This window comes from Lepidochelys kempii, chromosome 8 (genome assembly GCF_965140265.1).
Source record: "Lepidochelys kempii isolate rLepKem1 chromosome 8, rLepKem1.hap2, whole genome shotgun sequence".
NCBI lineage: Eukaryota > Metazoa > Chordata > Testudines > Cheloniidae > Lepidochelys > Lepidochelys kempii.
Window position 1 is genome coordinate 7,883,116 of NC_133263.1, and position 14,956 is coordinate 7,898,071.

Below are 14,956 nucleotides of genomic sequence, written 5' to 3' on the forward strand. Positions count from 1 at the left end.
ACAATGTGTGTTTTAACAGTTAAAGCATTAACTTTTTGAATCTCAATGTCTGTATGTTAAATAATTGTCTGACCCCCATAATTTCCAAATTGGGAAAATTGAAATAAATTTTTTTTAAAAAAGCTTTAAAATAATCCTCCCAAATTATAAAAGATAAAAATTGAATTCTGCCAAGCTTAGCTATAGTTTAAGCAGAGATAAATAGCTTAACACACAAATGACTGCATGTCCAATGTTAGATTGGTCAACACTAGCCAATTAACTTGGAATACAGGGGACTGAAAAATAAAAATAAAATGGACAAATGACTAGCTAAGAACTGTTTTAGACCAGCACTAGGTTATCTAGCAACGGCTTTCCCCAATTCCACCACCCAAGCTACTCACCAATCCTCTGGTTTAACAGCATCTGGGTCTGGAATCTTGGGTCTCTCATCCCAGTCCTCTGGTTTCTGGTCATCTGGGTCCTCAATCTCTCGGGGTGGGTTCACAGCAGGAGTCACATCATTTAGGAGATTCCCACTATTCACCACAGTCTGATCAACCAGGATTTCAAAACTATTATCAGGATTCAAGACTGGAAGAACAGGGACAGGGAGGAAGAGTTAATGGAGCCTTTTTCGCTAACATAAGGAGAAAACTGATCTCTAGAACATCTCACTGCCACTTTCTGCTCTACCACCCTTTTCTAAACCTCAAAACTATAACAATCATCCTTCTAGCTAAAGTTACCTCCACAGCTAAACAATGATGCCCAAATGGGGCTGCTAAAGGGAAACAAACAACCTATTTAGTCTTTTATCAAGGTATAAAGACAGATTTTTATGGAAAGTCTTACTCTGGGTACCCAATAGGCTTGCGTATTACACAGCCCTCCCAAATCAATTACATCTGGAAAAAGTTCTGCTCTGTACACACTCACACTTGTTACCCTACTTATAAAGAAGAACCTAGTATAGTGAGATTTATCAGGTTCCTCTTCTGCCCCCTCCACACACACACACAAAAAGATAATCAGGCTTTGCCACTTCTATTTTCTTAACAGTAAGGACATGTACTTTAAAGACTGAGAACTGTAATTCCTTATTTACTTGAAAAGTAACTGTGGAAAAAAATTGCACCACCCTTAATGGATCTGCTCTGTATAAATTCATGGTCCCATCTCTGGCTTTTTGTGAAATTAAAAAGCTTTTTACTCCCTTTAGGCTTGCAGAGGTATCACATGTAAAACTAGCAGAACTGTGGATTCTATTCTGCCCCATCCATCAACCGAATTGTTTAACAAGTTCCCAACTGTCAATGGGGGGGTGGAAGGAAGGTTTGATAGGTTCACCAAAGACATCTTCATTACTGGCAATGAGACATGAAGTTTGAAACTGGGTCTCTATCTGGACCAGCAATTAGAGTGTCCTTTTTATACTTATATTCATCATGTTTGATAAAGAATTGAAACCAAAACACATTGGACCCCACTATGCTTTTTTTTTAAGTCATTTTTCAGACTAGATCCCACACCTGCCCACACTGCTTAGAAAACTCCCCCTTCAGTCAGTCAGCCTCAGAGCACAGCTCCACATTCTGTTCTCCACAAAGAAGAAATGCAGAAACACACTCAGTGTTTAATCTTGCAACCAGTGAGACAGCAGCTCAGTGTTTCTATACTGCTTCCATTCATGCAGTCAGGAGCCTTGTTTCATTACTAGCTGCATATAGATTACGGATAAGTCCCCTCTCTAGCAGCAAAATATCTAGAAAAGCTGATTTTTAAGGAGATCTGGCTGTGCAGTTGTAGCAGTCAGAGCTCCAAAGCCGAAAGCTACCTAGCAGAGCTTAGGCCCAAGCCAAGAGTGTAAGATCTAAGCAGGATTCAATATTCATATGGCCAATAAGAACATTCAGAATTAGGATAACAGGACTAAGAACTAAACCAAGAGTTCTGAAAGGAGTAACTCCCTCATAGTTAAGGGCATAAGCCAGCCTTCAACAGATGGGTGTTAGGAAGAGACTGTCCCTATAAGGTAAGTTATTCCTAGCGTAGGGCCTCTTGAACATTTCTCTGGGGACTCTGATGATAGCCCCTGCTGTAGACAGAATATAGTACCACAACCACTGATCTTATCTAGTGTGGCAATTCTTATGCTCCTATCACTATTTTAACCATGGGTGTGACCAGCCATTCACTTTCCATTGCATTTTCCCTATCTGACTTTATCAGCTCTGAAAACCTCAGTGGTACAGCCAGTGAAAATGAAAGCCAATTAAAATGACATGTTGAAATAGTTGCCTGAAAGGAGGGCTTCTAATACTTTGTCCCAGGGAGATGCAGCATTGCTATTTCCTCCAGAGTTTAGAGCTCACCATCCCAAAAAGTTAAAGAATGGATAGGTATGCATACAACTAGAGAACATGTAAGATCCCAGGTCAGTAACAGAATGCATATAATTATACTAAAAGTTAAGAGATTTAAGACCATATTTGGAAAGCCAAATCTCCTTTACCTACTAAATTCAGAGTCCCATATTTTCCCTGCAAGAGTTAAGACTCAAAGCAGTGCATGCTCCTTGATGAGATTTCTTGCACGGAAGAACAGAACAAAGAATGAACAATTTTTGCATATGGGGATTTAGAATGTATGTTTTAGTTGTATGAAGTCCACATACATGGTATATTCAGTTACTGTTTTAGGACTCCTTTCCATTTCTCTTGCACCAAAACCACAAAATAAATTTTCACTCTAACTTTTTTGAGATCTACACATTTTTTTGAAACTCGCCCCGCCCCAAGTTTATAGTTGCTTTACCCAGAGTATAGAGGTGGGTCTTCTTATCGGTAAAGTAGGTCTTCAGATCTGCATCTGGACGCTTTGCATGCTTCTCTTCATACTTGCCGGTTTTGGGGTTCTTGTGCCGAAAGATGAAGTGTAATTTATAATCTTCTCCACATTTATCAGGACCAAACATGATTGTGTAGGCAGTTTTGTCATGGAACTGATCCTTTAAAGAGAATGGTTGGAATAAATCATTCTAGAGTTCGGGTTTAGACAAGACAGCGTTCACTGCCAATGCACTTCATTCATTAAGCAGTTTGATTATACTTGGGATCAAAACCAGCAACAGATGGTTGATAGAGTCACAGAAATTTGAAGTGGAAGAAGCCAGTTAGGACAATCCAATCCATCTCCCTACTGGCGCTTTAGATGGGCCCTGCATTTTCCATCATCTTGTCCAACCATCTTTACTTTCCCCTCACTAGTAGAAGGGAGTTTTCAAGAGTGACAGGTAAGATTAAAGCATCAAGCCATAAAGTTGTGCCTAAGTGGGCGCACAGTATGCAAATGTAAAATAACCTGTTAGATTAGCCAGACATCAATTAAAAAAAAATTCCAAATCACAGAAACCCCATAACACAAAAGTTTCATTTTTAAAACAAAGCTATTGTCAACAGCCATTATAAGCACTGAAAGAAACTGAAATCTTAACTGTGTATTTGACATTGCTGTGTCTAGTCAGTCTTACAGTTTCCCTTGTACATTCAGTTTCCCAGTCTGGGTAGTTCTCTCACAATGGGGAACATACAAGGCGTTAACAGAGTAAATTTAGTTGAAAAACCACAGAAGTTAGTACCACGCACAGGGCTGATGTATTATATGAAGCTCTAAGAATTAACTAGATATCTGTAAACGCCATCCCTTTAACAAAAATAGTTGCAAGCAAGCTTGTCTACTCTCACTGACCCTATTCATGCATTCAGTTCACAAAGAACTGAAGAAGTGATTGTACAATCACTAAGTAGCTTTTCACATCTTGAATGGCATATCCTGGTCAGATGTGGATCTGTATCAATATTCAGAAAAAACAGTGAAGGGGAAGGAGAGTTGGGACAACAGTTTTGACTTCTATTTCCATGAGGGGAAGCCTACTGAAAACTGGAGGGCTTTGATTAAAAATATCCAGTAGCTAGACACAAAATCCTCTCAATTTTATCTTTCAGATAATGCTCCTGGAAAAGTGGCCCACGGGCCAGGTACAAGATGTGTTTAGTCCAAGACACTTACTGCACATAGTGCATCCTGCTAGCCCATGCTGCAAGCAGCAAGTCTCTAGTACTTCAGACACCAAGCTCCTTACAAGCAGATTGAAATGCAAGAAGTCTGGTGCAGAGAAATATAATTAGGATCATCTCAGTCTATTTCACTTTGCAGGCCCTCTGTGGAACACACTTTAGAAGACAACTGTCTAATCCCAGGCAGCTAGCTTCCCTCTGCATAAAGAGTACAGTTTAATTGTGGAACAGCTAAAGGGAAATTTACAAGATAAACGATTTAGTGTGCCCTCTACAGACCTCCCATATGAGATGGCTACTCTTATAGTAAGAGGGAGAGAAAAGAAAGAAAGATATCCCAGAAGTGTGTGGCAGTTAAAAAGAATGTTGTGGATTCTTATGGGGGAGAGGCAGGAATGCTCAGCCCCTACAGCATCCCAGAGTCAATTGTGGTAACCAGATTTTCAGAAGAGTTCAGCAACCATCTGCTCCCACTAAGGACAATACAAGCTGCTGGGTGCAGACTACTTCTGCAAGTCTGCCCCTAAACACGAACAGCTGCCTTCAGTCCATTAGGATCATAAGAGTTTCTTTGGGGAGGAGCAAGAGAAAGACAGGCTTGTCTTTAGGGTGTAGTAACTAAAGAGCATGCACACCACTCACCAGGTTCAGCTCGGTGGTTTTAGAAAGCAGCTTCACATAGGCACCACCACACTCAATCCCATTTTGGAAATTCACTTCATACCTGATTTTCATTTGGGGCAGAGAAGCAGAGAGCACATTATAGTACATGGAATAAACTAGACAACATTCCCTTCATATAAGGATGTAATGGAGCTTGCATACAAATTAAAAAGGTTTTTTAAATAAAAGTGTTTCCCACATTTCATAATGGATCTTAGGCAGATACATAAGAACCACAAAGTAAATAGCTAGGCAACAGGCAGAATGATTAACTCGTTATCTCATGCAAACTGATGAGCGGATTACCCTCCTTTCTTGCTTGAAAAGTCCAACATATCAGCTACTCCCAATAAGTCTGGATTCTTGTATATCTGCCATGACCCATCTAAGAATTGTTGCTAAACTGGACACACTGTGTGTCCCATGGCAAAAAAGAGCTGAATCAGTTGAAGACCACTAACAAGCTGTTTTTGCCTTCCTACCAGGGAAAAAGAAAGAAAGGACAATTGGCTGGACAAAAAAATCTGTTCATTCATGAATTGTCTTTACATTGCCCCTGCTAACTGTTTGACTCTTCTTGTCAATCACAACAGACAAGTCAGTTCACTAGGCCCTTACTATTAGAGCTGCAGCACAGAAGTGGAACCAACTGTAGTTGTCAGTATCACACTGCAAGGAAAGGCTAATTTCCAGAAATTCAGACACAGCTAGTTTATTCAGATGGAAAAAGCAGCATCTCCAACAACTTGAAACAGAAAGTTATTGTACACTACAATATCCCAATTATTTTATTTTATTTTTTGCACGTAAGAGTGGTAGCCAATATTTTGTGTGGTAATGGGCTACCATGCTTTACTACCGTTTGGTCAACAAACTTTACATAATTCTGGAAAAAGCCGCTAACAGCCATCAGCCCTTTCTGGACAAGTAAACACTTGTTATTTTCCACTTACTGTACAATGAGGGGTTTGGTATCAAATATGAAGGGTTTTGTCAGTTTGGCAGAGATCGCATGATGCTTGGCCCGGGACATCAGTACTAGTCCTTTGTCCCCTGGAAGTTTGGTGTCCTTCATTTCCAATACTTCCCATTTACCTGCAAGGAACACATATCATTTCATTACTATTATAACCCACAACTCCTTGTTTTCTTATTTTAATTAACTTTAAACAAGAAACTAAAAATTGTTATTCTGTACAATATAAAACACCCAAATGCCCACCCACTTTTCATATGCAGGATATTCTCGTGACTATTTAGTCAGGGTAAGATTTGCACCTCACATCTAGCTCTGCAGTACAGACAACCAAAAAATATACCTTCTGAACCAAAGCTAGATGGCACTCACCATCGTATTTTGCAATTTCATCATCTGTGTCATCCTTCTTGGCCTTGGAAAGAACCCATCTGAAATGATATCCCCAGCAGAGGTAAGGGACAGACATACAGTTACAGACTTCTATACAAAGCCAGCTCTAAAGAAATACCCAGCCCCTGCGAGAGCTACCCTTTAACTAGACCCTACTGTATTCTGAACCCCATCATTGATCTGTCTCTTTGGGAGTTCTGCCCTGAGTTCTCCAACACATGAAGCAAATTCAGAAGTAGGCATCAAAGCAGCTTTGTACCGGTGATCCTATTATCAGTATTCCACTAGGGATAGTGCTTGTAGCTCCATTATCTCTATCTTGTCATATTACCAAGAAAGGCTACTGAAAGCCAGTTTACGTGATTCTGGATGTGCACATGGTACCCTCTTAATGAGCACCTAACAGAAATGCTTATTTGAACATCCTCCAAAGTTTCAAGAGATATGAAGGTTAGGAGAAATGTATAGTAAGGTGGTTATATATGGGGTCATTTGAACTCTAATCATATTAACAGGTTTCAGAGTAGCAGCCGTGTTAGTCTGCATTCGCAAAAAGAAAAGGAGGACTTGTGGCACCTTAGAGACTAACACATTTATTTGAGCATAAGCTTTCGTGAGCTACAGCTCACTTCATGAATGCATCCGATGAAGTGAGCTGTAGCTCACGAAAGCTTATGCTCAAATAAATTGATTAGTCTCTAAGGTGCCACAAGTCCTCCTTTTCTTTAATCATATTAACATTAGCTATTCAAGAATGGTTACTCTGGAAATGTTGTATTTTATTACACCTTATTGAAGGTCCAAACTGACTAATTCATTTACATTATTAAATCATCTTGAGGATCGCACTTACCCTTCCAGGGTTCCCTTATCAAAGTTTTCCACAAAATAAACCTCTCCTGTTGGAACTGCGGGCTTGTAGGTAACCTATTGGAGGAGAAGAAAAAAGTCTACACAGACCTTTAAACATCTTTGCTGCCCTAGGAAATTACAAGGCTTTGAGTTCATCCCACTTTTCCTGACTCAGACAAGTTTTCTGCCTGAAGCATCTTAAGTTATTGACACTCCCCAAAATCTGGATGCCATTGCTTGAAAGTTATTATTTTATTTTGAAGATAAAAATACCGAAGTCTAAGAGTACTAGCACTGCAAAATCCTGGTATCTCATCACAAGATTCAAATGCCCTTAAAGAAATTTTCCTATGGAAGAAATGCAGCTCAAGTTTCATTGCAATGCTTCTTTAAAATGAATGCAGTCACTCTGTTGGCATATTGAGTTTTTATGCTCAAGATAGCCTCCAGATCAGACCAAGACGGGACAGGTTACAATAACCAGACTACCCAAGTGTAATTTTGTTTTATCATTGTAAATTTAAGTCAAACCTTTGGGGATGGAGGAGGGCTGCTGGCTTCCGGCTTTGACTCTTCTACCTCCTCAACACCATCTTCCAGGTCATCCTCAATATCAATTACATCACCACCATGGTCATCTTCCCCATCATGTGTGTGGACATCAACTAACCCAAGTATCAGCAATGTCACACACAGCAGCCACTTTAGTTCCATGGTCTGTACACACAGAAAAGATCAAGCATTATAACCCTATACCCACTAGCAAGATAAAGGGCACGGTCTTCTGTAGTTTAGTGACAAGTACCCAATAGCAAATGAGCAAGTGCAGTCCAGAAGAGATCACTTCATGTTATGTTTCTCAACTCTCTGTACTTTGTAAGCCTATTAACTTTCTTTCTCGGTACACTTTATGTTGCTTTTCTTAGTCCTGTGCATATCTTGTTCTGTACATGGCTTGCACCAGTGTTAATGAGACCAAACATCTGGAGTATACTGTATGAAATGCTACAGAAGCATCAATTGCTATACAGGGATTGCACATACTCTTCTACAGCATGAAAATAGGAGCCATAGACACCTGCCTGTGTTTACTGGCATGCTTATCTGCTCCGGGACAAAGCAAGGCATTAATGTGGAATGTTGCTTGATGTGAGTGTGAGAGAGAGAGGAGGGGGGAGAGAGGGTCTAAACTTACAAGATAGCATGCTGACAGTCTCAGCACCCCAAAAACCCACTCCCCCTACATACACACAACACACTCCCTGTCACACTCCACCCCACCCCCAACTTTTGAAAAGCATGTTGCAACCATCTGAACTCTGGGATAGCTACCACAATGCACTGCTCTTTGTGGCATTGCAAGAGCTGCTAATGAGGCCACACCAGTGCGCTTCCAGCTGAGACTGTAAACACTCGGCAGCGTTTTCCCTGAAGGCTGGTTTAACTCCCAGCGCTCTACATCTTCAAGTGTAGCCATGTCCTAAGAGTGATGCAGGCCTTGATCAACTGGCCAGGCACAGTACATGCAGGATCACTCTTGAAAAAGATACTTTCTTTCTCTAGGATGAAGCACTATGGACTGCTCTGCAGCTCAGTTCTCATAGGCAGTTACATGTTTTAACTACTGCTTATACCATCACCTACCAGGGTGGTTAAAAAGATCTAATTTATTTTTTAAAAAGTACAGATTTTCTTTTTGAATCAATTTTTTAAATAGATTTAAGTTGTGACAACCTATGTTAAGGCCTAAATTTACTATAACAGTTTAGTGACAAACAAAAATAAAATTATTAAGCAGTACATGTTCACTAACAAGTTTTAAAATAAAGTCAAATGAATGAACTGGAGGAAGTCACTGGCTAAACATGTGGAACCAAAATTTGAAGTACTAAGCCAACTTTTGACTCCAGTAGCCTCTTCTGCAGGTGCATAGAATTTTTTTTTCTTTTCATGTACTCAACTAGTTCAATTCAATGACTTGCCGATTCAAAATTAAGAAATCAATTGGGAGTTTAAAAAACAGAAAAAACTGTTTTCCTCTCCAATATATGAATAAAAACAAATCATAAGAGGATGAGATCTACTAGTTCTAAAAATCTTGAATGACATGGTGACCAGAAACAAATCAGTTAGTGAGTTTAACTACATACGCTTCCTTAGTTTGAATTTTTTTTAAAAAGTGTGTTTTGGTAAGCTTTTCTTTCCTATGTATCAAGTATACTTAATAAAAGCATTTTAAAGTGCTGTTTTGTGCATAATTGAATTTTAATTTCCATCACAAGTAGAAATATTAATCTAGTAAATAAGTTCATCCACCATTTCCAAACAAATAATGTAAATATTAACATATTAAGTGAGACAAGGTGGTTAAGGTAAAATCTTTTATTGGACCAACTTCTGTTGGTGAAAGAGACAAGCTCTCCAGCTTTCAAAGCTCGTCTTCAATTCAACATACCCCTTGAAGGCCTGAAGAAGAGCTCTGTGTCAGCTCAAAAACTTGTGTCTCTCACCAACAAAAGTCAGTCCAATAAAAGATATCACCTTAACCACCTTGAGTCTCTAATATCCTGGGACCAACATGGCTACAAGTACACTGCATACACAACGTAATTGCTTAACTACAGATATAGTGTTTTTCCCCAGTTAGCAAAAAGGAAGCACCAAGTTAGTGTAAAGGCTATATATTTAGTTACAAATCAACATGGTAACCATTAAAATCCATAATGAGAATCAACCTCTTTAGGAAAACAAAGTAGTACAAATACAAAGCAAATTTTAAAAAAAAATTAAATCAAGTTTTCTGCTTCCTGATTTAAGTCAATTAAAATTAGTGATTTAAAAATCAATCCACCCACCATCAGAAAGCTTGTGAAGGCCACTGTCCCTCATCTGAAGACCCTGATTTCTGTCCCTGCTCCCCTCTACCCCATTTTTTGTTCCTCCACTCTATATTAAAATGGTCAATTGATGCTGCCAACAGAGGCCTAGACATGGCTGTGTGCTGATGCAAGCTCACCAGATATACTCAGCCACTTGAGTCCCATTAAAGAGTAGTTTCAATTCCCACCCCCCACAAAAGAGTAATAAGAAAAATAATCCAGAATCCAAAGACTCATGATACTGTAACCGTTTTTAGATAGCTCATTAAAGTTTATGCTCTGAAGTAACCAGAGCATAAGGTGATGACCAATGTTTGCTAGACTCTCAGAGCTGTAGTTCAAAGGATATTACTCACTGAGAAGGATATTTTGGGGTGTTGCAAGTATTGTTTTACTTCTTGAACAGAAGAAACAGAGATGGAGAATGTGCAGTTCCCAAATAAGTAGACTGACACAGGGAGCGGACAGCAAATCCCTGACAACCCTATATTGTTATCCACCCCTACCGATTACTATTGTGCCTAAGTGCAAAGCAGAAAAGTACAGTATTCCTTTTAGGTAGCCTTACTACATTGTGTTTTTACTAGGTGTTCTCTAGATAAAGATTCCAACTTCAAGATCATGAATCCCACCTTATCCCCCAGTCTCCCCCCAAAAAACTTGTAATTTTCTGCTGCTCACGTACAAAAGTATCTCCCACAGACAGACAGTATTGTTTCTTTGAATCAAGGACATGAAATGTCTCCCTCCATGGAAGGATACCACTATTTAAAAAAAAACAACAAAAAAAAAACACTATGTTTATATAAAGTTGACAGATCATTCTGAGGACAGATACAAGGCAGATGAACATCTTGCATTGCCATCATCATCTGCAGGTATTCCATTACAGGAACAGTAGAGTTTGAGCCTAAAATGCATTCCTATGCACAAGTACAGCAATTTAAACATTGCTTTTTTAAAAAATCCCATCCCTCCTCCCTCAACAAAAATCTCAACACTTGAATCAGTGCAGAAAGCTAAACCAGTTACTTAAACAAGTCTGCAAACCTATATCAATGAATCTGTTGGGTTGCAAAAACCCAAGACAAAAAGCAAATCAAGAGACTCTGCAGTTCCAAATAAGACAGTACTGTAGCACTGCCAGCAATTTTGTAGGTCATCATTGCCACATCACAAAAGATTCAAATGACAAGTTTCAGCATAATGTCATTTGTTGATTGCTCATACAATACCTCTGTCACACTGTGCACTTGTTTACTTACAGTAAGTTATGTCTCAGCTTCCTTCTAAAATTGAGCTGCAACTGCAAGGCCAAAGAGACCACAATTAAGTTCTCCTAATAATTTGTTGTTACATATTGAAAATTCTTATATGTGGGCAATTTGACAGTATGCTTGTAAACAATGTTATCTGGTGCACATATATGCTTTTGAGAACAAAATGTTGCAACTTTCTAAAGAAACAAGTCTTGAGAACGTCAAGTCTTTCAAGGGGGAAAGCTAAACTTCAGATTTTACTATCATACGCAACATCTAGAGAGTCTGATTAGAAAAAAATAGAATAGAATCTTTAAACAAAAAGGGAAGCTTTAAGACTATAGCAACGTTGTATTTTTACAGTCCTACGCTAAATCCATCTTCAGCTTGTATTATATGCTTTCTACCTATGGCAACATCCCAACCAGACAGTTGCTGCACCAAGCAGCTCTGTGTTAAACAGGTCTCAGTTCATCCAACAACTAAAAGGGAGAAGACATTACACATCACTACGCAACAGCTATATATATTTTGCACTATGCATAAACCACATTCAGAATCTCAGAGCGGTCATTGACCTCACAGGGCAGGGGTATTCAGTAGGTGGACTGCAGGCCAGCTCAGACCACCAGACTCTTTAAGAGACCCTGAAATCTATTTACTTATTATTATGGGGTTGTTTTTATTTCTTCTCTGGAGTCTGGACCCCGACTACCTTGACTAAGAAATCTGGACCTTGGCAAAAAAGAATTGACTACCCCTGTCATACAGTATGCCTACACTGTAATTAAACACCCATGCTAGCCTGTGTCTGCTGACTGGTTTGTGGGGCTAAGGCTATGGGGCTGTTTAATTGCAGTACAGATGTTCAGGCTCCAGCTGGAGCCTGGTCTCTGGGACTCTGCAAGGGTATTACTAGGGTTGGGGCACAACCTGAGTCAAGTGTCTGTCTTGTGACTGAAGAACCACAATATGAAATCAAAGGAACAGAGTTTATAAATCCACAACCACAAAGCAAACATTGCTATCCTTAAAAGCTCAAGCTCTTTTTTTGGTAAGCAATTTGGTCTCTGCGCTAGCTCACTGGCCACTGTAGGAAGTGAGTGCCCCACAGGATTTTACAAAGGATACTGCCCAGTGGAGAAGCAAGAGCCTCCAACATTTCATTTGGAATGTTAGACTGAACATCACCAGGTGACTAGAGAGTTTACAGGGAAATGCTTCACCAATCAGATCAAGAGTTACCAGGGGTCAAATTCTGCCTTACCAATTCCTCTGTGCTATGCCATTTAAAATTAATGCATTTGTCTGAGGTATAAGTCAGGCCAGATTTTAGCTCTCAAGTTTCCACCTCAGGTATAATCATTCCAATTTCAACATTTCCAGAGTTGAATTATGATGAAGTCCCAACTTAAAAGATGCCCAATTTAAAAAGGTATGTGGTTGTCAAGCACAAGACTGCCTACCTGTTTTGGGAAAGGTCGTGGTTCTTTATTCTTTATACTTCCCTCCCGATCACCACCAACCAGCAGCTCCCGGTTGGTGTAGTGTGGCTGCCGCTAAGACAGGCTCCCTGCCTACCTCAGTCCCATACCGCTCCCCGAAGGGGCCAATGCGCCCCTGCAGCCCGGGGCAAGGGGCAGCACATGGCTCTGCGCGCTGCCCCTCTCTGCAAGCACCGCCCCCACAGCTCCCATTGGCAACATCCCCCTGTTCCCGGCCAATGGGAGCTGCAAGGATGGCACAGGCAGCACAGAGAGACCTGCTGTCGCTCCCTGCCCCAACAGGGGCTGCAGAGACTTGCCAGCAGCCTCCAGGAGAGGCGTGGGGTCAGGGCAGGCAGGCAGCCTGCCTGAGCCCCGCAAGCTGCCTGTGGAAAGCTCTCCTGGCTGGATCCTACATCCCACACCCCCTCCTGCACCTCAACCCCCTGCCCCAGCCCCAAGCCCCCTCCTGCACCCAAATTCCCTCCCAGAGCTTGCACCCCTCACTCCTGCACCCCAACCCACTGCCCCAGGTTCAGCCAATGCACACCCAGTAGTTGAGAATGTTACATTGAGTTGTGACAATCCCTGAAGGATTTTGGATCTATAAACCATAAATGACACTAACAAAAAGTAAAACTCATGAAACGTCCAGTGGATTCTATGAGATGAGGTGCAGTGTGACCATATGACCCTTACACCCAAACTCCCTCCCAGAGCTTGCACCCCAAAGTCCCTTCCCCAGGCTCAGCCCAGAGCCCCCTCCCACACTCCAAACCCCTCAGTCCCAGCCCAGAGCCTGCACCCCAACCCCCTGCCCCAGCTGGTGAAAGTGATGGAAGGAGGGGGACAACGAGGGATGGAGGGAGGGAGGAAATGGGGTGAGCGAGGCAGGGTAGATCCTGGGTAGATCTTAAATTAAAAAAAAGTGATCTTGTGCATAAAAAGGTTGAGACCGCTGGTTTAGAGTGAGGGGAAAATGGTCAAAACAGACACCTCTTCTGTGCTTCTGAACTTGTGCATCAGGATGTGCTTCTCCCAGGAGCATGGATCTACACAGGCAACACTTAAAGGGGAGCTCTACAACACCAGGGTACTTCAGAATGAGTGAAGAATGGAGTATGTTTAAGTCCCCTTTTCAGTTTAAAAAAATTTTTACCAAAAAATCCCAGGTTTTACAAAAAGCATTATTCATCCCCCCTCCCCGATTTTCACCCTACTTCCGTATCATTCAAATATGTGAAAAATAACTTGTTTTATTAGGAAAATACAATACATTGCATGAAATAATGTATTATGATAATACATTAGTCTATGTGTATATGCAAAGGTGTCTGTTGATGTATTAGTCTAGAAGATACACACAAACTGGCATGCATGCAAGCTTTGAAGTGCATGCACATCTGAACATACTGATGAATCTTGTGCCTACCAAATACACATTTCAAGCAGTTAGCAGATAACTGTTTAAAGATTTTACACACTGAAATAGGAAGAAAGTGAAAATCTGTTTCAGAACTCAAAAAAGTATTTGAAAGTTTAAAGAACAGGAAGCATAAAGTTTAGTGTATGTGCTGCAAATTGTGTGGCCCAATTAATAATGTAAATATTTATAGGCTAATAGTTCTAAGTCTACAACAGCAATCTGTTTATTCAAATTAAAAAAGTTTTATTTGGAGATTAGATATACTGTTTTCTTAAACTCAGAAGTGGCATTGTGTTTTGAGTTCTGTTTTCGTTCTGCAGCAAACCATATTGAATTCCATTCATCGAAGCCTTCATTTACTGAATACTTTTTCCCCCCGTCCTTCAGTCCATCAAAATGAGCCCTGATACTTATCCAGAGAAATTAAGGTTTTTGCACCAATTTTCACCTGGTTTTGTTATTGTAGTAATAAGCACCAATAAATTCCTGGGAAAAATTAAATAAAATAAAAACTGAAAGTGACAGGCCCTGAGTATGTTGGATTATTAAATTCTTGACTGAGTCTCCCAGCAGCCCTAATGTTTCTTAAATAGAGGCTTAAAAAAATTTTATTGTAATACACATTTGAAATAAAAACATCTCTGATGACCTACATCAGCCCAATCATGAAAGCACAGACCATACTTAGGGAGTCTTGTTTTCCTGGCCAGGAAAACATTCTTAAAACCATTATGACAATCCATGAGGGAATCTGTCTTTGGTATTGAGAGTCTGTATTATGTGCAATTAAGATGCTTAAAGAATGAATGCATATAAAGATTAAGATGTTAATAGCTTTGCCTTCATAGTCTGCTCCATAATGATGAATTTTAAACCACAGCAAATTATAGTAACACCATAAAAGGAGTTCTAACACTTGACCATCCCCCACATACACAGACAGTTATTCAGCCAGTAAGTAGA

The 14,956-nt window shown here is 40.3% G+C and overlaps 1 protein-coding gene across 4 annotated transcripts in view; it reads right to left on the reverse strand.

The window, feature by feature from the left end:
- Positions 1-14,956, reverse strand: part of CANX (calnexin) — a 63,176-nt gene that overhangs the window by 11,586 nt on the left and 36,634 nt on the right. For 2 of the 4 annotated variants that reach the window (XM_073355391.1, XM_073355387.1), the window contains exons 2-8: positions 7,477-7,662; positions 6,947-7,020; positions 6,073-6,131; positions 5,678-5,819; positions 4,704-4,785; positions 2,800-2,992; positions 387-576 (exon numbers count right to left, since the gene is read on the reverse strand). In XM_073355391.1, the coding sequence (XP_073211492.1) occupies positions 387-576; positions 2,800-2,992; positions 4,704-4,785; positions 5,678-5,819; positions 6,073-6,131; positions 6,947-7,020; positions 7,477-7,659 (923 nt within the window). In that variant the 5' untranslated portion in view covers positions 7,660-7,662. Of the gene's footprint in view, positions 1-386; positions 577-2,799; positions 2,993-4,703; positions 4,786-5,677; positions 5,820-6,072; positions 6,132-6,946; positions 7,021-7,476; positions 7,663-10,509; positions 10,589-11,089; positions 11,131-14,956 lie in introns of those variants that run through there. The other 2 variants (XM_073355388.1, XM_073355390.1) reach the window with 2 other exon arrangements.